Source organism: Chanos chanos, chromosome 10, assembly GCF_902362185.1.
Source record: "Chanos chanos chromosome 10, fChaCha1.1, whole genome shotgun sequence".
Classification (NCBI taxonomy): domain Eukaryota; kingdom Metazoa; phylum Chordata; class Actinopteri; order Gonorynchiformes; family Chanidae; genus Chanos; species Chanos chanos.
In genome coordinates, this window is record NC_044504.1 from 28,014,668 (window position 1) to 28,036,730 (window position 22,063).

The 22,063-nt window shown below is 42.0% G+C and overlaps 1 protein-coding gene across 1 annotated transcript in view; it reads right to left on the reverse strand.

Moving 5' to 3' along the window:
* Positions 1-19,667, reverse strand: part of kcnh3 (potassium voltage-gated channel, subfamily H (eag-related), member 3) — a 96,151-nt gene extending 76,484 nt beyond the window's left edge. Inside the window, exon 1 of the mRNA XM_030785983.1 lies at positions 19,592-19,667. Coding sequence (XP_030641843.1) covers positions 19,592-19,667 — 76 coding nt within the window. The remainder of the gene's footprint in view (positions 1-19,591) is intronic.
* Between the last annotated feature and the right edge of the window lie 2,396 nt (positions 19,668-22,063).

Here is a 22,063-nt window from a genome sequence, read left to right on the forward strand (position 1 = left end):
CGACAGCTCATACCAGTGATTTATGAGGGAACATTTTCTCTCTCGTTGACCTTTCACCGACTCACTTGAGATGCGGTGCCTGGGTACTATAATGCAGAGCTCTGTGTGAGCTGCCTTCAGGGCTGAGAGCTAAGCACCTTCACTGGGGATAGGAGTAAACAAGAGGCGGATTGGAGGGTGCCTTCATATTCAGTCTGTTCTGTTGCATCAGTTTGACTCGGGTCCTTTGGATACAGGGTGAAAACTCATTCCAGCAGCCCGTCAAACCACAGCCTCCTGTCTCTCATAGCTCTCCCTCAGAGGGGCTGGAGAGAACTTTCCATTGTCCCTCTGGGTTCGTGATATCAATGTACCCAAGGTCTAAGGAAAGCGTGCGCGTGTGTGTGTGTGTGTGTGTGTGTGTGTGTGTGTGTGAGCGTGTGTTTGTATGTGTTTGCAATATGAAAGGATACATATTAGGTCTTTTATAAATCTGGTCAGTCAATGTTGCCAGGCCAGATGAACCCTCGGTAAACGTAGGCTCAGCCCTTATGCTCTTTTGCACAGACCATTAGCTTTCTTAATAACGGTCGGATCATTAACCAACCACAAAGCCACATGGATGCTGAGTGTGTCTGAATGGCTGAGGACCAGTGCACACAGAGCCAGAGTAAGCATAGATTTCAGTTTGCTATCAGTGCAGGACTCCAGAGAAAGAGATAAGGGACTGACTATGTAGCAGTGGCAGATACAGAAAGAGGCTGATGTGTGGGCCTGGAAAAATCTGGGTGGGCCTGAGTGAAGCTCATCTCCGCACGTTTTCTTCAACAGGCTTAGATATTTACAGTGTGGTGGCCGCGACGATAACACAACCACGACTGTCATTGTTGCAGTGTCCTACCTAAAGAGCAGACTAAAAACTAAAAATGAAAATCGTATTGACCCGACCTTCCTCCAGACGTGTCTTTTTTTTTTAAGAAAACAGGTCAATGATAGCTGTTTAGCCATAGTTGCACTTAACAATTGCCAAGCAGCTGCTACGTGAAACTCAGACAGAACTATTGGCACAAGTTAAGGTTAACACAATGCAATGTAGCCTTATGTCAGTCAACAAATGTAAGAGAGGAAGTTCTGAATAGTATTATTATTAATACATAATTCTAATGATTCTAACAATTCACATTCATAGTAATTAGTGAAAATTAAACTAAAAAAGTTTTATGGAAAAAATATTTATTTCCATGAATCTGAATGGGTGGGCCAGCTGTCAATCTGGGTGGGCCTGGGCCCACCCCAGCCCACCCCTAGATACCCTCCGAGGCTCTTACTCTAACTGTGCTTCAACTGAAGCTACGTGTTGGTGTTTGTTCATGTTTAATACGGATACTCAGATCAGCGCATGACCCTTGCATGTGTGTGTGTGTGTGTGTGTGTGTGTCTATATGGGAGTGCTCACTACACACTGGGATTGCAGTATTTCCACCTCTTCCCACACAACAGAATAGAGGAACAAACTCCTTTTCCCCCTGGTTTCACTGTTCATCTTCCTTCCTCAACCTTCTTACCACACATCCCCTCTTCTCTCACTGCTCTGTGCCATTATGTGATGTGAAGAGGGGCCCCTGGAGTCCAATAACACCCATTAGTAGACAGCTGATAACAATTCGTGCACAGGATGTCAGTTAGAGACACCTGGCCCGGTCTCCCAATGGTCCCACAGTACCTGCTCATCACCATGGTGAAGGAGAGGAGCTGGTGACAGGAGTGAGGTAGTAATCTACATCCTGCTGTCTGTGTCTTTGAGTGTGTGTTAGTGGAGGAAAGGGGTGAAAGTGACAGAAGAAAGAAGGGTGAGAAAGCTGGAGGGGTGAGAAACAATCCTCTCACAAGATGCCAGTCATTTGGGGACAGGGAGATGGGATTTTCTCTGACACCCTTTGTTTTGTGTTGACATTGGCTGCTTTTGACTGCTTCAGACAACAAAAAGGTCAATGGGCATGTGCATTAGCAAAGTTACCTTTAGCCTCCAATCCACGTGTACGCTGATAGCTGCTTCAGTTACTCCTCTGTTGTTATATCATATCGATGTTACATCACAGAACTGGTGGGAGAGATGGGAAGGAGGTGTATGGAGAGAGGAGGACAGGAAGACTGGTCTGGTTATGAACCCCATTGCGTGTTCTTGGTTACATCTCACTGAGGTGTGTTACACCCTGCTGAGCATAGGGAGAACAACACGTCTTTCCCCTACAGCATGACTGGATGTTGTATCACCATCGGATTGTCATTCATTTTCAAGTCACACATTCAACACATGTATCTTTCCACTAATTCCACCATTCCCCGTTTTCATTTTGGATTATCCTCAAAAAATGCCACCCACACCAGCTGGCTGGAGAGTCTTCGTTCCCTCCCAGTTCATTACAGCTCAGAAAGAAACATAATCTCTCTTTCCGTGTCTCTTTTAGGAACAAGTCTTCTGTGTCTCTTTTTCAACATCTCACCTTTTCTAAGTTCTTTATCTTTCTATTAGCCAAGCTTTGTTTCTGTCTCTCATCATTTTCCTCTCTCGTATTGAATTGCTGATCCTTGAAACTACCATATTTAAGAGGTCTTCCTTGAAATTACAGTGACTCAGACCGTGTTACCACTTTCATTTACAGAGAGACTCTTGGAGACTGAATCCTCCTCTAAATGACATGCTTCAGTGATGACATCCAATTCTGGATGTGATGAATGAATATCCTTCCATCTGTACCCTTCTTTTTTCATCTTTCTTTTCTCGTTTTACCAAATAGAGAATATTCAGCAGAGCTCTTTTTGGTAGCTTTCCAGCCCATCATGCACCTTGTCTAAAGGGGAAATGATGAACAAGCATGTCTTGCACCACAGTTCTTCTCGGTAGAACCAAGTCAACAGGACTGGATCAAGGCTAACTGTGACGATGGAGTCGGGGAGGACAGTAGTTTACAAATTTATCCGGTGTTTTGCGATAGAGTGACGTAAATACCTGACCATTGCAAAGATAGACAAGGAGAGAGAGAGAGAGAGAGAGAGAGAGAGAGAGAGAGAGAGAGAAAGAGAGAGAGAGAGAGAAAGAGAGAGAGAGAGAAGACTCCTTGGCATGGATTCTCTTTCTAAGAAGCTGCACACAGGGAATGCAGCCAGTAGTGCCTTTAATTTGGCTGCTCACCTTTTCCTTGGTTTAAATATAGAAATTCTCTGGTTGACCACACTGTTATTGACCAAATTTAAAATGACCAGAGCTGTTTCAGAATTCTGAAAAACGATAAAAAACAAACTAAAACAAAAGTTCTTTTGGAGAGCAACTACACATTGACAGATTTCAGTGCAGAATAAGTCATAACACACTGGGGATGTAAAGACACACATATGGCTTTGGCAGATAGAATAGACTCTTTCTGAGTAAATGTACAGCAATGTTAGTTAAGTCATGTTGTCTTCTCTGATCAGGTGGTCTCCAGAGCATCCACACCTCATGATCTGCTCAGATTTTTAACTGCATTCAGTTGTTATTATGAAAGTGTCACTAGTAGACAGTTGTGCCAAAACTCTGTGGTTCATTTTAGGATCCTGACCACCTTGTCCAGTAATATTCGTGCAGAGACAGTGGTTGCAATGTATATTTCTTCTATAAATGCTTTCCCGTCTTTATAAATAGTTCTGTAGTGGGATGAATAACTGAAATCTGACAAACTGAATGGTGAAGTTGTGTCAGTATATTATTACTGTGTTCCTGTTATCGATGTGGGCCACAAAGCTTGCAAACAGCTGTGACACATAATGCATTTCCTGAGCTGTAAAAGAAAAGAGAAAGAGACCTGGTTTTAAAAAAGCGCTATTACGTGGCTCCAAAAAGGAGACCGCGTCTGCACAATTTGAGTCCTTAATGTCGTCTTTCAGTGCTGCTTTTGGGAGAGGAGAAAGATCTGACATGAAGCTGGGAGGTGCGAGATTGCGGTCCATCCAGCGGTAATGAATGTGATTTGTGCCGCTTTGCTTGCGCCTGGGATAACGGGGCACCACGAGCCTAGCAAGGCCACATACCCTTTTCACCCTGCGGGCACCATGGTAACCTGCAACATGCTCTTGTTTCAGGTGACACTTTCACACCGAGGTATATCACATAAATACCGCAGGCAAAATCTCTGTCTCTTTGGGGGTTTTTTTGTTTTTTTAACCTTCGAAGAAGAATAACTAGAAAAACCTAGTTTTTCTTTCACCGCTCATTCTCTTCAAGGAATACACTGATGCTACCTTTTGTCATTTCTATAATGACACCAATACTCAGACACACACACACACACACACACACACACAAAAAGAGCCTTGTTAACCTGGAGTGAAACCTTGAGGCAAAATGCAGAGGCTGATTCTAAGTCTTTCGAATTCAGATATGAATGATTTCAACAGGGGTTTGTTTATCAATGAATTTGTATCAACTAGTGTTCTGATAATGACTGTTGACATGGTCTTATTTGTATTATTTTTTTAAGTGCTCATTGACATGAGGGGGACATACATGGGGCTAGCTGTCAGCTTTGCTCAGTGAATGTGTGAGGGGTGAGGTATTACCATTAATAGACAATCAATGTATAATGTTAACTGTTTATGTTGAACCGAATGATTCCTTTGATTATCGACTGTTGAAAAGCTTATGACAATAAGCTGAGTAAGGAGATGCTTATGCTGCAAAATCACAGCACTGCAGTAGAATCTCAACCAAGAGAAATTCTCCATGGACACAGAGGCTCTAAATATGAAAATGGCACCCTCGCCTCGTGACTTGGCTCTCTTACGCGGTGTCATGGTTACCACAAATACTCCCAGAGACTTCAAGAGTAACTGGAGAACTGACAACCTAATGAATATGTACAACTCAACGGTATATTTTCAACCAAAGAAAACAGACACACACTATCACACACAGGGGACACTTCAGCAGGGGGCAACTTGCACATCTGTACACACACACACACACACACGCACACACACACACACACGCACTCGCACACACACACACACAGGCAAATGAACACACTCACAATCATGTAGCGCTCAGGGTGCATGTAGGGTTTCACTGTCAACCCTCTTGTCTCTGTTGGAGTTGACGAGTGCAGAGAGAAGAGAGATGAGAGAAGTTTTTGCATTTTTATGATTCTAGGGGAGAGAGGCTAAATGAGGATAAGAATCGTACAATGCCCCGTGGGAATATGCCTAGATGACAGCTACTCTGATATAAAACTAAAACCATTTACCATTTATGACGGGACAAGCTTCATAGTTTGAAAATCCATCTTTTTGAACCATTGGGAATTATGAGTGCCCCTCATCCACACTTTCGCTCGCCTAAAAGCGGGGACTTAGAATTGGAGAGGATGCATTGCTAAAGCTGAAGCCCCTCTACTGCCACTCTCCTAAGAGAGGCCATAGCCTTCAAAAAACACCCAGAAACAGTGATCTGTGACAGCCCCTATTCATTATAGAGGAATCTGCTTGGTAACGCAGTAAAAATACCCAGAAGAATGACCTCAACAGGCGTGGTCACATGTTTGTAAGTAACAGCCTATGGCTGCAGATGGTGACACACACTAATAGGAGACTCTATTATATACCACAGTTTTATACGTCACCAGGCTGTGATGTCCGTGTGACTGCTTTTCCTTGGCAAGAAATGTAAATTTGACTTTGGTCTGCATGGTGGAGAACAAATATGTCTCAGCAACAGTTATTAAGTTCTTTCAAATGACAAAAACGTATTTTTGGTGCAGTGATATTTGACTTTAATAACTGGGAGTCTGTGGGGCATGCGTAGGCCTTTTGTTTGGTATACATTCTGAGAACTAGATTACGTAATGCACATTCCCAGTGGCAATTCCAAGTCTCATGGGAGAAGAGAGAGAGAGATGCCGCAACCCTAAAGCCAAATCCGTTGGCCATCAAAATCAGAGGTGGAAAAATATCGGTGCTCCTCTGAGAACCACTAATACAGGAAGGTAAGCAATATTAAAAGTCCATTTGAGCTAATGTGTTTCAATAAAGCTTGAGTGCAGCAAATGAAATGCTGTTAAGTGGGAAGCTGAATAGTTTCAAATACTAAGAAATAAAAGAAGGCTTTCGGTCAGAACATTATGCGAAGAAAATGTCACACTGGCTCCCTAACTAATATGCCATTTTAGAAAATGTACAGCACAGACTTCTTGTACCATATTTGAGTGACAATGCAAAAAGCAAGGTAGTGATACAATTTTTAGTTTTGCCACAGTTTTGATGGACTCACATCAGATTACAGACAAAGACTACTTTCATAGACACAACATGCATTTGCTGTGGTGAGCAGATGGCCATAATAATGTGAGAACATGATGATAAGCATAGAGGAAGCATTAGAGTGGATAATGTTCTCTTGTTGTGAGTTCTTACCATTGAAGAGAGTTAGTTCAGACCACAGTGGCTGCTCTCTCATTGAAAACATGAGCATAGTGCTACAGTGTAGGGGGTAACTGTACACTCATTAGTTCAGTGTTCAGGCATGGCCTGTCCATCAGTCTTTGTTTCTGATTCACTCAGTGTGTGTGTGTGTGTGTGTATGTGTGTGTGTGCATGTGTGTGTGAGTGTGTGTGTGTGTGTGTGTGTGTGTGTCTGTGTTCAGAAGAGAAAAGCTCAGCTGGCAGCTCCAATTCTCTCCATCACTGTGTCATATTGTACCCAAGAGATGGTCAGACAAAGCTCATTTCTTTCAACACCATAAAATACCCTGGCAATATTTAACTTATGCAAATTCACCTCAGCAGCTTACAACAAGGCTTGCAATATACATACACACCTGCTGAAAAGTGTGTGTGTGTGTGCACATGTGTGTGTGTGTGCGTGTGTGTGAGTGCACGCGCGTGCGTGTGCGTGTGTGCATGTATGTGTGTATGGATGCGTTCATGCATTTGTAGCGTGTCTGATCGATGAGAAAAAAAAAAAGTTCAGTGGGTTCACTGTGAGGAGAGGTTCATACTCTCATATTATCTGTAGTAGATGTCCATGAGTAGCAAACTGATTTTATATGTCTCTGCACTCACTATTCATTTTATAGGGCCAATTCCAGACCTGTCACTGTATGTGATATGGATGACAGATAGCTTGATCCATGAACCAGCTGTAACTTTCATCACTGCCTCTGATAAGGAGGTTTGGAGAGAGAGCCATGAAAAAGAGGCTGATAGATAAGAGAGAGAGAGAGAGAGAGAGAGAGAGGGAGAGAGTTAGGGAGTCAGGAGAGCTGCAGATAAATGTAACACTGTTACTGCTGCAGTGCAAGTCTATGCATCACAGTCATTGGGGCTCTTTAGTCTGACCTGACAAGCAGGCAAGTCAGTCAATACAGCCTTAGACATCAGGGAGAGGAATCATTGTCCCTCTGACAAGCACTAACGACATTCCAACCACATTCTGTCTCACTACGCACTCACATGCTCTTAATTGCTGAACCTCGTGACCCTGGTCAATCACTCTGTAGGTACAACAAAAAAATTCACTGCTTTCTACAAAGGGTCGGTCAATGTACTTTAAGCTAACCCCCCCCCCCCCCCCCCCCCCCCCCCCCACCTTAATTACTTGTTTCTCTTGCTGTCGTGCAGTCTGAATGAATCCTTTTGTTGGACGGATTCTCTCTTTCAATTACACATGTGCTGTATGAGGGCCACCTGTCATTTTGGTACATGTCTACTGCTTTAGATCTGTCACAGTGTCATGGCTTGGTCACATTGGACCTCTGACAAGCTGTGCGCCTGAGATGGACAGAGGGCTGTGGGTAAAATGAACTCTCTTTTTGTATCTCTTATCGCTCCAGTTTCAATTAGATTGGATAGCCAGCTGTTCTTGAGAGGCATGGGCGACACAGACAGCTCGGCAGCTCATGCCTAATTTAGAGACGCAGTTACAAACACATCCATAAAGGCAGGGACATCACGACAAGCCCCGGCAGCCACCTCGACAACAGAGAGCCCCTTAGGTTAATGAAGAGTGAAGCATTCTGGGAGGCTCCGGAGTTGTGTGGGTCCCAAAGCCCCTGAAGACCCAATAACAGTGAAAGAAACATAGAGAAATGATTAAATATTAGCTAACTTTACCTTCATCAGAACTGTACTGCAGTATTAGTGTAACACTGATGTAAAAAAAAAAAAAAAAAAAGTCATGTTAAAACTATTTGTAGATATATTTTGAATGAGGGTTCCAGTGTAATTATTGAACTGAGGGATGATTAAGCAGTCATTTCACACTCATCAGTCAGAGGAAGTCAGAAAGAGAGGCAATGAGAGAGCTGAGGGAGCCATTTTGGTGCTACAGTTACCCACAGACATATCTCTATGTCACGACACACTGTCACAGGCAACTTTGAAAAGCTCTTGCTGGCTGTTACCAAGAACCGTTAATTAGAGGTGTGGTGGAATAAATGTCAGAGCTGAAAGAGAGGGCTCAAGGCCCCCTAAAGGTAATCTGTCCCTCTTAAATGGGATAATATTCATCAGAAGATCCCCAATTATTTCCTCTGTCTGCCGAGAGACAATAGCACAGATCAAATATTAATGAATGTAAATGTGGACAAAACCAACCGATGCTTGTCAGAGAGCGCGCCCACAATCCAAAATTATTAAAGCTAAATATTTTATGTTGGATTGGCCCAGAGCATACGGGAATACTGTAAGACTAATAGATGAATGTAGGGTGTGGCTATGTGACAGTCTCTAGAGAAGTCACTGTAAAGGTAATCTGCATGCACAGCTATACCGCCCACACACACACACACACACACACACAGACACACATACACACTCTGTGTGTGTGTGTCCGTGTCAATACATGACTGTATTGATGGAAATGCCCTAGCTTTTATTCACGTTTTACATGAGGTTTTCAGAACTCCAGAGATAGACTGAACTGCTAAGTCTCAGATCGGTGATTGACTCAAGCACTAGAGATGAAATGGGAGATGAAATTAATACACCTTCACTGCAACCAGAATTTTATTTTATTGGCCGTGAATTCAAATGTGAGCAAACCTTACGCAAAAATTGCCAACCAACAAATGGGTCATTAAGATCCCAGAAGAGTAAAAAAAAAAAAAAAACTCGACCCAAGGCACTAAAAGTCTCATCCTTCAAAAACTGCAAAGCAATTGAGTTGAATTTGTCATTCAAAAAAGCACTATATTGCATTTATAGCTAATAAAACCAAGCAATCTTGGGCAGGAAAAGTAATTTGTTCATGATTTTCCTGGCATCTGATATCACCCTCTATTACTCTATACTTGAAAGAACGTGCTCAGTTTGAGTCATGTTAGTCCATTAAGGAGGAACAGCTCTGATCCTCATGTCAACAAAAATCATCACATTTCAACTCAAAAGAAGACAGAGAAGCTTGCAAAATTACAGAGTAGCTCTTTAAACTCCTCAGAATCAAAACTCAACCTTCAAGACCCATCTGCACAGTACAATTCCCAGAGGGCTTCTGCTGTCCTGATATAACTTCTTCAGGACCACGGTCAGCGACTTAGAACCGCTTAAGCAGAGTTGGAGGCTTGGAGAGGACCTTGGACAGTACCAGGCGCCGCTGAATAACAACAGCTTTTCTTTAACAAATCTTAACACCCCTTCCTTTCCTATGTAGCTCAATGTCAACGAGGGAAACTTAGGTCGCACCGCTGACTAAACCAACCATAACGCACAGAGCAAATCTTATCATCCCAAAATCATCTCTGAATAGCCCGCAGGCACCTACAGGACTGGGAGCTGTCTCATCCTAAGATGGTGTGTGCATTAGAGGAGAAAGACATGTAGTCTTGATAGAGATGGGGGAATATTTAATCAAGCGAATCCCGTCCACCTCGACAGGTTTCTGCTCGTGTTCGCAAAGAGCACAATTACCAGATGATGTGCCAAAGCCAGGGATGACACGAGACTGTTTAGCAGCCAGCGGAAGAAAAGAGATGCCGCTTAGACTGAGCTCTGAGAGGGTTTTTTTTTTCCCCATCTGTTTTGCCACGTGCTCTGAGAGGCCAAAGTGTTCTCTAATTTGCCTAGTGTGTCTGACTCATCAGTGTTTGGGCAAAGGCTCCAGCTTCAATTCAGAATTAACGAGTGGATGTCACGAAGAGAACCGGGGGCTATACACACATTTTATAAACTTGCTATAACAATTTATATCATATTTATACTGTCCTGTTCCCTGAACTTCAGCACAGGTTCCATAGTTAGGCTTGTACTTCTATGTACTGAGAACACTGTCTTCCTGCGTTTTAAAGGTCATGATAATTACTTACAGTTTGTCTGGACAATGCCCACATAGATTACATTTGAACTGAGGAACATCAAACACACAGGGACACAGATTATTTTTAGGACAGGATGTCTTCTGTGTTTTTTAATTCATGAGATAAAATTTTATATTTTCCAGTGTTTTTTTTGGAATTACATAACTTTTCAGTAAATAACCGGTAAGGACTGGTTTTTGTGTCGTTGAGAACAAAATAAATAAATAAAAATAAAGCGCATTGCTTGCAGCCACAGCTGCAAACGTCACTCTTGAGAAGTGATTCACCAAAGCCAATTAGTGCCCCAGTTCAAGGGCCTAGCATGATGGCCCAAGTCAATCAGAATAATGTGCTCCACAGGCCTTTAATCAAGACGGGGGTGGGGGGGGGGGTGTGTTGGAATAGCAACGGGGGTGGGGGTGTATGGTTGGGTGGGGGTAGGAGGGGGTAAGCAAGTTCATCTCTGTGTTGGAGAGAGGTGGAGGTGGATGAGCCCTTGGTCTATGCTCTCTGACATTTACAAGTGCTGCGGGGCTAAGTGAGATTGACACTAGGGCTAGATCACAAACCGCAGACCACACACCGCTCCCTGAGAAAGAAAGAAAGAGAGAGAGAGAGAGTGAAAGAGAGAGAGAGAGAGAGAGAGAGAGAGAGAGAGCAAGCTTGAATCTGACACTGCAAACAGATACCTGAAGACAGAAGCTGACATGTACTCTGATGCTCCACTTTCATCAAACCACAGAAGTCAAGTTGTTCACTAGCGATCCCTATGACAACCAATCCGGTCATTTACACAGAACCACTTGTGGAGCTTCTGCCCCTATCAGTATGAAAAGGGTATTTTTTTTCTTTTTTTTACAAAGAAAGCATGTCATAGGGAGAGCACAAAATCTTATTGATCACAATTACAGTAAAGCACATGTCACCGCAACAGTCACCATTCAGCATACACATACACACATAAACATCCAGAACACTACATCCAACCCTAGACAGTTGTTCCTCCACAACACAGGCTCTATTCATGAGGTGTTTCCCCTGGCTGTGATGATTCTGAGATGGCAGTTGCCACACTGCTCTGTTCTCTTTTCATCCCATCCTTAAAGTGACTGTGACTCTGATCCAGGGAGACAAACCGTGGGCTGGGACTGTCACTTCTCATGTCATGACAAACACTCTCTATTTGGCTGACATTCCAGAACCTCTCCCCATACATCTGTGACTACCCCAGTGTGTACTCACAGAGACCAAATGTAGGTGTTACACCTCCAAAGAGACCGTTTTCAATCCACATCAGAACAGTAGGTTCACATGCATGTTTTCTCATGTATTGTTTAAATGTAATGGCAATTAAAAAATGTATATTATTAAAATAATTTTTTAGACTGGGATATTTTGGGTTTAGTGTAAGACTATGAGCAGAAAGGGTGGAGGTTTTATTTTTATGTGTGATTTATTTATTTTCAAAATGTGCACTAACCAGTCAGATTTGTCTTTGCCGATTACGATTGACGCACCCACGGAGGGACCTGATTTCTGCTACACACGCGACACGTACCGCACACATGTAGCATTGTTCAGAACGTCGCAAATGAGAATTTCGGAGTTTTTCAAACACCCTAAAGCGAAACTTTCAGGGACGAGTGATGATGTGGTGATTTAGCGGTTTAACCTGGTTTAGCCTGTGTCAGCAGTTGCAGATATCTGTCACCTGCGTCGAACCGGGTTGTTGAAGTCTGGCACTCCATCTGCTCTCTCTTCCCCTGTCTCTTCTTACCTCACTCCTCTCCCGTGCGTAATTTCTGGGGTTGCTCTGATGTTTACAATGTTTATCAAGTAGTTTAAGTTAGCTGTTTTACTATATCTGCTATCTGAAACATTTACCATTGCCTAATTATTCAGCAGTAGCAAGACTTAAAGTTATTGAACTGATGCAGGTATTGTTAATGCAGTTTTTGATAACTGAGTTAGAGATGACTTTTTTTGATTTGCACATTGCATAAGCCAGTATCAGTGGTCTGCCAAGCCAGGTTTCACAATTTTCACGTCTTTTGGTGTGCATTGTGCAATTATATAATCGTTTTGGCTTTCTGCCTCGTGCGAGGTTCTTTGGCTAAAATCATTAGATATAAATGATCCTGTCTCTTTAGTTCAACAGGGTACAAGTTCAGCATATAGTATGACATTGTACTATACACTGTATGTATGTCACTGACCTTCAGCATCCCCAACTCAAAATGCATTCCAGCATCCCTGTGTACGTTTAAATCTGTCCTCCATATGAAATGTCTCTGCACTAACAAATCTTTTTTTTTTTTTTTTAATTCTTTAATGTTCCCTCGGGTGTGAAGGAAGCATACGTATGTTTTTTTCCCACTTACCTTTTGCACTATGCTATTTCATGGCATTTCTAGTGCTGTCTCTGTGTTTGACTTGACTGAAGAGATGTATGGTTGATGGCCTGAACTGGTGCAAATCAAGTGGACATTTACATGTGCACCTGGACATTGGGAATGTTTGTCAATGGGACAGGGGATATGCACCTTAGTGAAACAGAGTTCACACGCTGACATAAGGATCTGCAGCTCGATACCGTATCGGCAACTGACCCCACATCTCAACAAATTGTTACTGACAAAGATGAAGGCAGATTAGCATAATTGATCATCCATTATTTAGCATGGGTGATGGCGCTTGACAGTACTTTAACGGAAGTATCATAAATCTTCTGACTCATACACAAAAGTCTAATCTTTGTCTTTACACCCCCCCCCCAAAAAAAAAATTAAAAATAAAAAACATATTTGTTGGAAATAACACAAGAGTCCCAAAAGGCCAACAGTATTTTTGAAAAAGAACCATGTAGTTGAACCTATAAGTACAGTTACTATTGTTACTATGCTATTATCATCAATGTACTGCACTTGGTCACTTTACTACATTTTTTGCACCACCCGCTATAGTATTATAACTCTCACTTAGTCACCTAACTCTTCTTAGTCACTTTTTATTGTACTCTCACTGTATTGTACTGTATTGTACTTATTATGTACTGTACTTGCTTACTCTTTTATGGTACTTATTCTGAACTGTACTTACTTACTCTTTGATTGTACTTGTTATGCACTTCCTTATTGTTTAGTATTTATGTTTATAAGTGATGCTGTGGGAGTGAGTGGGGAGTAAGCATTCCGTTGTACTTGTTACACACGGCAATAAAGAATCTTTAATCTTGAATCCTGTTCACCCCCCTCCCCCAAACACACACACACACACACACGCCATCCCCTCACTTCAGGAGCAGAGATAGAGAAAACCTAAGTGCACCGAATTGAGCTGAGGCACAGAGGAGAAGAGAGACGCCATCTCTCTATCTCTCTTTTCAGTCTTTTCTCCCTTTACAGCATCCGAAGAGGTCTCATAAGATTGGGCACAATGGTCACATGGAAATGGACTAATTATAACCTGCGAGGGAGCCAGGCCATCTTCTGGTCTGCACCTCAAGATTGTCACAATGGATCAAAAGAAACCAGGATGCTCTCCAGAAAAAGACCCAATACTTGCTTTATCCATTAGCTTACTGATGTTTGACAGAACATTTCAGTCTTGTTTATTTCAAGGAACCCTTGGTTTTCCTTTTCACAGATAGATGTGCTCACTGATTTCTCTTGGCCTGACTTGACACGTCGAGGTACACTGTTAACCACCCCATCTTTTTCTTTTGGATTCACGTGGCATCATTTTCACTCTCCTATTTTGGTCCTTTTGTTAAAGCATCTTGACATGTTCCTTTAAGGCTTCACCTTTTGTCTATTTCTGTGCACGTGGCTGAACTGCCTCAAGACTTTGTCTTGGCGAAGGATTGAGATGAATTGCTAGGTTTACTAAAATAAGTCAAGCCAATTCCCTTTAAAATTAAATAATCCTCTCAGGATGGCAGGTAAAGAGACATCTTGACATTTTGGCACCTGTGTTAGTTTTTCTCTCCTTGCTACCTTTTAAATAGCACTGCTATGGGGGGGGGCGTATTTTTTTCTGAGCTTTTGTACATCTTTAGATGGGGAGGCTAAGAGCAAGCACCACCTCCTCATCTCTCTTTTTCAGTTAGTGTAGGGACTATTGCGAGGAGGTTTGAGCAGGGAACTATGGAAACCAATCATTTCACAAGGTATCTGGAAAATGAGGGCTATATGAACAGCTGGTCCATTCGTTCAGAATGGAACCCTATTTTTAAAAATGAGATCTAATAAAAAAGACCTGACAAGATTAGTAGCTCTCCTGTAGGTTTGTGGGGGGGGTTCAATTGTTCCCCTTTTGATAATATTAGATGAGATAGCCTCGTCCCCATTTGGATCATTATATACAAATTCATACTGTTTAAAATTGGATCGAAAAAAGGACTCGCCCTCTGGTTTTTGCCTCCAACCAAGCCCTGAGCTAAACCTATAAAACTTGCAATCATTAGTACTGATTTTAAGTTCTAAAAGGGAATTAACTAAGACCAAAGTTGGATAGTCACAATATTAACAATCTTTGACGATATAGAAAAAATATGTTTTACTATAGGCTATGCTGTAATCCCTTAGAGTGTGAGAATAAACGTCTGTGCAATAAACAGTATGGTATGTATGGAAGTACATATGTAGAAGTGTGGTTAAGCACCCCATATTCACAGTTTTTCAACTGTAAATACACTCCAGTGACTCCAGCCACTGTGTTCAGTCTATAAACATAACTAAGTTCATCTGAATTCATCTGAAGTCAGCATAAACTTCTCATAAAGGCCAAAGGGTTTTCTGCTTGAGGCAATGTTATCAGAATAATGAGCCTCAAATCATAGCCCTACCCTACACACAATCCCAGCATTACTTTATGGCTTTAATACATTGAATATTTTATAATGTTGGCTTGTTGAACTTTCATTAACAGGGAGAAGGAGATTTTCCTTGTCAGTGCTAATGCTTATATTTTATAACCATGTGAGCAGTTCAGTAATAAGATACATTTCATATAAGAGAGTAGCTTAGCTGTAGTGAATCCTCTACTTCCATCATTACATTGCCAATGTACTGTTTAATTAAGACTATATATTTTCTTCAAACACCACGTTATGTAGAAAATAAACACTCAGTGTTTTTGTTTTTTTTAAGTTTGCAAGTTTTAGTGTGATAGAGAGACACACGCACACACAAAGAGAGAGAGAGAGTGAGAGAGAGAGATGAGATGCACTGGAGTAATTCGAAATCCTTTGAACCCCATGCAATAGAACGAAATTCTTTCATGATGGAGAAGAAAGAGTAATGAAATCACACTTCACCTGTCTGACTCCTCAACTTTTTCCTCTTTCCTTCAATCTCTCCCTCTAAACATACACAAACAAATAAATATTCATATCATTAACAGTCAGTCAGACTGTCCCTCCCATTTCCCTGTATAATGCTGCTGTCTGCTTCTCCATTTTATCATACGTCTTAACTCATTCATAACTCATGAAAGACCAGCCACCCCCCTGTGCCGCTCTCAGCGGAAGACAGTGCGCTTCTGTCCGCTGTTTCTAATGAGAGGCAGATTGTGCTTGACCTAGAGCCAGAGTAGTGCCTTGGGAAAAGCTTACAAGCAATAAAAACACTTCCAGAAAAACTCACAGAAGACATGCACAGGGGGGAAAAATCTGTTTTTTCTTTCTTTCTTTCTTTCTTTCTTTCTTTCTTTCTTTCTTTTTTTGTGCAAACACAGAGACAAGCGTTAGTCCTGTAGGATGTGCAAGCTATGCCCTAACATATCATGGCCAGCATTTCTCCATTGGCCTTTATTTGTTCTTTCTTTTATTTTTGGACATAATCCATAAACTGTAGACAGGACACTGCCTTGGCTAACTTTCACCGCTCCATAGTTATCTGTACATTGTTTCCAGCAAGAACAAATAATAGCCATCTATTTGTTTACATTTGCTGCCATATCAATTATTAAATATCAGTCAACTAACACCTCAGCATCCACAAAGCTGGGACACACAGCTGTGTAACATCTCTCAGTTCTGCAGATGAAGAGATGAAGACAGAAACAAGCTTGTGCGTGTGTATGTGTATGTGTGTGTGTGTGTGAGACAGGGTGAAAGAGAGAGAGAGAGAGGAGAGAGAGTGGCAGAGCCATGATGGAGGGAGTGACATTTCAGGTAGGTGAATGGAAGCAGACTAAAATGGCTGCCACCTGCATGGAGGTGCAAGAACTATGATGTAATTAAGACAGAGGGAGCCAGAGAGAGAGAGAGAGAGAGAGTCGGTCTCGCTGGCATACTGGGTCCCCAGAGATGTCCATCTGGTGAATACATACCTGATTACATACAGTGGGAGGACCTAAATTAATACAGCAAGTTGACTCATGTCAGGTCTTCTGTGTCATTACTGTGGCAGTGGGTTTCTGTTGGTGTGGTGCACCATGTTTGGAAGGTGACGTTTGACTTCAGAGAGGGATTAGATTCTCTAATGTTGTGACAGCTGTGTGAGTCTTTTAACAGAATGTCTATAAATTCGCTGTGCTTTCTTTCACTTTCTTTTACATCCATTGTTTCCTGAACTCTTGAGCTGACATAAGGTTTGGACAGGCAACCCCTCTACTTTTTTTTACCCCTTTTCTTACACCAGCCAGGCACAGACTTATTCTTAGAGGCAACAGTTCTGAGGTTTAGCCTCTTATTACAAAGAATGAGGGCCCTTTTGCCTTTTGCAGCAGTAAATTACTGAATGCAAGGCATCACGCTAAATACCCATTTCACTCCCACTTTGTCATGCTGAGTCTTAATGAGAGCTTTACTAACCAAAAAAAGTACAAGGCTGTGAGTGTGTGTGTGTGTGTGTGTGTGTGTGTGCCTGTTTGTCTGTTTGTCTGTCTGTCTGTCTATGGGAGAATCTATAAAAAAAAAAAAAACTGGTTGTGTGAGTTTCACTCGTTGTTTTCCCCCACCATCATATTTTTTTGCTGCTCTTCTGTTCTGACACAAGGCTGAGACGAATTCTTGACATCTGCGGGAGTTAATTACAATGGCTGCACTTATATTGCTAGAGGTGTGTAATTAGTTAGAACACTCTCTCTAAGTGGAAGGGCTGTGCTTATGCTCTCTGAATTGTGCAGATCGCTTTGAATGTGTTAATCTGTATGTTGACTAAAAAAAAAGGGGGGGGGTGAAAAAAATAACAGTTTTTACTTTTCATTTCACATAAGGGGCTCTCTCTGGCAACCCCTCTGACTGGGGTTCAGTTGCTGAATAAATCTATTCAGCAAAATGTGTTCCTTGGGCTGGAACACACAAATGGTTATACAGGGGGATGGAGGGTCTGGTATTCACAAACCACGTGATGAAGGGGACAAAGACCAGCCTGGGCTGATGTTTCTTGCCACCAGTTAAAACCAACATCAACCAGTATTGACTTTCATCATTTTAACCAGGTGTCTACAGCAATGAATAAATTGTTTTATTTTTGCCTCATAGCAGACTCTGTGGTGCTTCTAGTCTGAAACTACAGTCTTAATCTTAATAATTCTCTCTGTTAAAAACAGAGAGTGATGGTACATATGCTAACTTCATTTTGACAGGCGCTGTAATTTTCAGACAACCCACATAAATGAGAAGGGCCTGTGTACCTCATCTTAATGATACAGCAACTTATCTGCCCTCACCAGAGACCTCACTCTGTCTTTGTGTTCTTTTGAAATGGCTCCAGGCCAGCAACTCAAATCTCGCTCTCTCTCTCTCTCTCTCTCTCTCTCTCTCACACACATACACACAGACACACACATACAAACACACACACACACACACACACACACATGCACAAACAAATAACAGCATCTTTCTTCTCTCTTTTCAGCTTTTCAGTAAGCTGACATGAGCTTTCAATAGTAAGACTGCCCCTCCTCCTGATCAAATGATGCTTAAGTATGAAAATGACAACATGGGTATTGATGTACATGAAGATTATACTTAAACCACACTTAATTTTAAATACTGCCAGGGTAGATTTGTTTGCGTGTGTGCGGGGGTAGGCCTATTTATTATATATAATTGGAAAATAGGATGCCACGGGGTGATAGGCTATCAAATGCGTCCGCTAAAGACCTTATTCTCAGGAACCGTTTTTTAATTTCATTTTATAATACTAACCGAGGTTTCCTTTTAGCTTATTTGTTCACCACTGATAGGATTAGTTAGCGCAAGCTATTAGCGAATACACATCAATCACACTGCAAGATGAGATGAACATTACCCTGTGTCTCTCTTCTTATCGGAATTAGAGAGGCGAGAGAGAGGACGCGATTGGATCTGCCTCTCGGCGTGTTCGCTCCTGCGTTACTTAAAGCTTTCATCAGTCTGACACACATAAATGGTTTAGGGAACATCGCCGATTTAGCAGTCTCAAACTCGATCCGCGGTTGATCAAAACGTGCTAAAAGTGGCCCTAGCGTTTCCTGTGCGCGCCGAAAACGCACAAAGAGTTACTCACTCTAGTTCAAAATTATTCAACACACGCAACCTTAGCCCCCTGATGCATTGTGAGTGACGGAGAGGGGAGAATATAATTCGATATTAAATGGTGGGGGATGTTCAGGATTTTATTTTAAGGTGAGAACCGGGGCTGATCACCTCTAATAAAAGGAACATGGAAGGACATAGCGTTGCCTGTTCAAGTAAACTGCAGTATTGCGGGAGTGAAAGACACACCGGGCTCAAATGTCCGTCAGTCTACACCATGCGCAAAAGCCACACAGTCTTCAGCAGAAATAGAACACAAAATATCTTCAGTCTCAGTTTCACTTTTATACGAAATATGACAGGCATTTAGAGGCACAATGGTCCGTAGGCGAAAGTTGAATTAGTCTATAATAATTTAGAATACCCAGAAACAACGTGGAAATAAATAGATAAAAATTGGTCAGTAGAGGATTACCAACAGCAAATTTTAGGCAACCATGCATAATTCTTGGTTAATTCAGTAATCTATGAGAAATAACGCAGGTACGGCGCATGAGAGACGAAATAAAAGAAGTTACACTGAGTCTTATCATGCTGAAATCCAGAGAGTTCCCCGAAATTATAACAAAGGGACAATATATTTCACGATGTGAAGAACACATGATGGGTTCTCTATACGACATCCCATGGTCTTCAGTGTTAAAGTATAAAGTTTTTTGTGTCTTTTATCAGAGTGAACAAGATTTGAGGGAGCACTGTTGAATACCAACTGAAACAACCATAGCTACAGCGCGTATTTATCCTCTGTGGGTCTACTTACGGGTGCCATCGAAACGGGTGGCGATGGTGTCAAGGAAGGTGTTCTGCGGGGCAAGCAAACCTCGCATCACCGGCATCCTGGTTCGAGTTGACTGGGTTCTCCTGCCGCGGCGGCCCGGGGCAGTTGACTCCTGTTCAGTCACGAAACCGGGCAGAAATCGAGAGGTTCCGGGTGCACATCCTAGCCCCTGAAGGAGCGCCCCGATCCGTGATACGCGTGGCTCCACTTTGGCAGTGGGATTGTGACCATATCCCTCAAAGGAAAAACGGCATACTGGGATCGTCTTAACAAATCTAATGCCAACTGTCAGCAGACAGTCTAAAGTAAGCGTCCTTTGTCTTTCTCAAATAAGTCGTAAGGAGAAACGCACGCGGCACATCGCACAAGCTAGTGAACTAAACGCAGGAAATGCGCTACTAGAGTTTTCGGTGCTGATGCTGTGAACTCCAGTGGCAGTCTCCTCCTCGGAAACAGTACTCTCTCTCCTCTGCAAGTCTGTTGCTTGGTTTCTTTTAGTTGCTACCGCCAGCAGATGTTATATCACGTGGTGTCCTTGGGGATTCACTCAAGGCTGATTCTTTGTGCTATGGGTGGCATGGTGCGGTGACCATTACCCCCTATTAATGCCCCTGCTTACAAAGGATAAATAATTTTACTTTTCGTGATCTAACCGAATATATTTACGGAAACACAAATGGTCTTATAAGCTTCATTTGATTGTGCATTCAAAAACGACGGCAGAAGAAGAAGAAGAAGAAGAATGTTCTCTTTGATTAATGTCACGGTCCATCCCCATGCCTTAGGCTACAGGTGACCAGCTACTCACTGTGGGTAACATCTGTAGGCACATTGCTTAAACAAACAAATAAAAATTTTTTTTTAAACTATCACGTGGAATCGTCAGGCACAGAAATACATTATTAGATTTATGATAGTAACTTAGTAAATTGCCAACGTCGAAACTATTCCGACTGTGTGAAAAATAACCGAGCAATATTTTGTGCCTCGTGGCTTGTCGGATATTGGTTTTTGAATATGGTCGGCACAGGCTTTCCCTCACTGAGGCTGATCGTTTTTGTTCAGTGTTTTTATGTTCACCTGGTGAGTATAAATGAATTAGCCCATCAAAACTACGGTAATTATACCACATTTACAATGATTTTCAGTAATAGAGCGCAGCCTTTCAGGTGCATGGACCAACTTGCACGCGGAGTGCAATATATTAATAAATTAACTGGCGGCTTGCCCGTGTTTGTGTTGAGCAGATTACATAATATGCATATGATCTCGGGATCGTATTAAAGTTTTTTGTCGGAATAAAACTACTGTATGAACAGGACGCACTAAGCCAGCTCTTCACTATTGGCTTGCCACGGGCAAGCGAAGACTGGATTAGTTTACTCGTTGGTCATGAAACCGCGACATCTTTCGGTCAATAGATAAACTGTCGACAGGGTTCTGCTCAGGATGGCCTATAGATCTTTAGTAGCCTATTGATCGAGTGAGCAACTAAACCTCCATAAGCTTTCGATAGCCTTGTAAAACTAGTTCAGTTGGACGGATTAAATTAATTAAACTGAATTCTACCATCATAGTGGGAGTTTCGAGATTAAACGTTTCTTAGAAACGCACAAATTCTGGCAACATGTTCAGTACGGTTCAGTTTATGCGTCTAATTTAAGACCGTTTTAAATAGTTTAAAGGAGGCCTACTTTGGTTTAAATCACTTCAGCCTGCACTTAACAACTACCATGGCAACACAACCAATAAACTATGTAATTTCTTGGCCCATACGCATTTATTCAGTTTAGTACGCAAACTAAACACCATGTGTCTCTATATCCTGTTAACGTTTTCTGATAAAGACGTGTCACCAATACCGACCTATTATTTTAGCAATCAACGGAATGCCACGGCGCTGATTAATTTGTCGCTTCTGAAGTGATTCGTTGTCCATGTAACAAAGTGTGACATGTTCTCATGGGACAGGTCACAGTTTTGAGGTCAAGTTGACCCACTTGGAAAAGACGGAGGACAAGTCCGAGGTGTATTACATAGGCATATTCGCTGAAAATTTACAGTTTAAACCATCACTTAGAGGCAGGAGCTCTAATCTACGGTTATAACACCTAAACAGAATCTGTTTTCTGTTATTATTTTCACCATTAAAATGAGGAAACATTTATGATAGCTATCATAAATGTTTCCTTATTTTACTGGTGAAAATAATAACGAGCCATTTGTATGGAGGGCACAATCCACAGACTAAGGTGACTTAACCTGGGATGAACGACACGCCTCTTTTTTCTAAGGAAAGGAATTGTAGGCTGTTTATTTTGTTTGTGAGAGATTAAAATTGCGAACTGTTCTGCGTAATTTTGTAGCCATTGATGCTCCCGAGACATTTAACCCTTCAACAGGCATATACACATAATGTGTTAGAACCAATCAAATTTATTTATATGGATGAAA